This window comes from Crocodylus porosus, unplaced genomic scaffold (genome assembly GCF_001723895.1).
Source record: "Crocodylus porosus isolate Cpor-Errol unplaced genomic scaffold, CroPor_comp1, whole genome shotgun sequence".
Taxonomy (NCBI): domain Eukaryota; kingdom Metazoa; phylum Chordata; order Crocodylia; family Crocodylidae; genus Crocodylus; species Crocodylus porosus.
Genome location: NW_017728921.1, coordinates 25,139,895 through 25,141,487, shown reverse-complemented (window position 1 = coordinate 25,141,487; position 1,593 = coordinate 25,139,895). Strand labels below are relative to the sequence as shown.

The 1,593-nt window shown below is 42.4% G+C and overlaps 1 protein-coding gene across 1 annotated transcript in view; it reads right to left on the bottom strand.

Annotated features, from left to right (window-relative positions):
• TPCN1 (two pore segment channel 1) overlaps positions 1–1,593 on the bottom strand; it is a 69,259-nt gene that overhangs the window by 5,301 nt on the left and 62,365 nt on the right. Inside the window, exon 23 of the mRNA XM_019539416.1 lies at positions 991–1,127. Within this exon, the coding sequence (XP_019394961.1) occupies positions 991–1,127 (137 nt within the window). The remainder of the gene's footprint in view (positions 1–990; positions 1,128–1,593) is intronic.

The following is a 1,593-nucleotide window of genomic DNA, read 5'->3' as shown; positions in this document are numbered from 1 at the left end:
ATGGCCTCGTGTCCCCTCCTTAGGCAGGATGAAAGGAATTTGAGGTCGCTACTACGGAAAACAAATGTGATCTCTCTTTTCTGTACCAACATGAGGTAGATAGGATTCTTGCAGCCAAGAACAGATTTCCAGGTCAGTTAATTTGTATGTTTGATAATATCCCTTTAGTGTTAATGGAAGTAGTGGGAGAGGGGGATGGGTAAAGCTCAGCCGTGGTTTAAGAGAAATTTATACTGTTATGCCCTTGCATAAAGCTCCAGTATTGTCTGTTTCTCACTATACAATATTGCAAGGGCATCAAGACTCAGGGTCAAGATCTGGGCCTACAGACTGGCTTCACATGCCAGAATCAGCATGCGGAACTAGTCCAATGTAGGAGCCACATGCAATGAGCACTCCTGACTGGCCATATGTAGTACATGGGGCTAGAGCTAATGTGTGCAGTCTGTGGCACGCAGGTCAGTCCAGGGCATGCCACATGCTGGCCCAGTCTGAGAGAGACGGGCAACATCATGTGCCAGATGATAGGGCTCTGTGGGCCGGATCTAATCCATGGGTCATTATCTTTGACACCCCCACAATACAGGTAAAAAGAGATGGGTCAGCTCTGATGTTTTGATGGGTCAGTAGTTTTAGTGTAAGGAACTCATGAAAAATAAAATGCTCCTTCTAGTAAGACTCCAGGCCAGGACAAGTTTAACCAACATCTATTATGGATGGCGACTTGTTGTCATCAGCATTCTTTGGAAGGCAGCAAGAATTTAGTCTACAAACAGAGTTCAACTATCTCATTGAACAGCACTGTCTGTGCACTGACCCAGAGTCCCTTCAGAAGATGCAGATGCTGATCAAAAAGTCAAAGACATGTATAGAAAGATGCTCTCTGCATGATGGCAAAATAACTCCTGCACATCCCAGGACTGTAGCATTGGGTTCTGCGTTCCACAAGCAGAGGAGCCTTGTGGTTTGTATATCAACTTCTCCCCTTACCTCACATTTATCCATCTGCGTAATGATCTTCTGAAGCTGAGCAACTTCAGAAGTGGCACAATTTATTTTGTAAAGCTCAGTTATGGTGACCATTTCCTCTTTGAAGATCTCCTTCTCCAGGACAATGCCATTGTCTTCTAACAGGGAGGAAAAGACAGCAGTTGGCAATCACTGAGAAAGTCACTGTTTCAATAAGCAATAGCTATTATTCTAGAGTGTGAAGTTCAATAAAATGCACAGTTGGCTGTACAAGAACAAACAAGAGTCCTGGCAAGGAGATGCATTAGTATTCCAGAGGCATACACCAATACTCTTCAGACTGATAACTGACAAAAACGAGCCACATCTTCCCAATAGAAAAAAAAAAAAAAATGATTCAAGAGGCAGCAAGCATGTTAGGACAGGAAGAATTTTCTAGTTCCTAAGAAGTCTGGGGACTAATTTTAAAAAATTGACCTAAACCTTGTGACTTTTTTGTTTGGTCCACTGAAAATGCAAACTACTGTTTTTTCACATGCAGCTACCTGATATTTAAATACTGGCAAATACAGTTATTTCCCATCTACAGAATTGTGGATGCCAGAGATGCTATTTTAAAAAAGG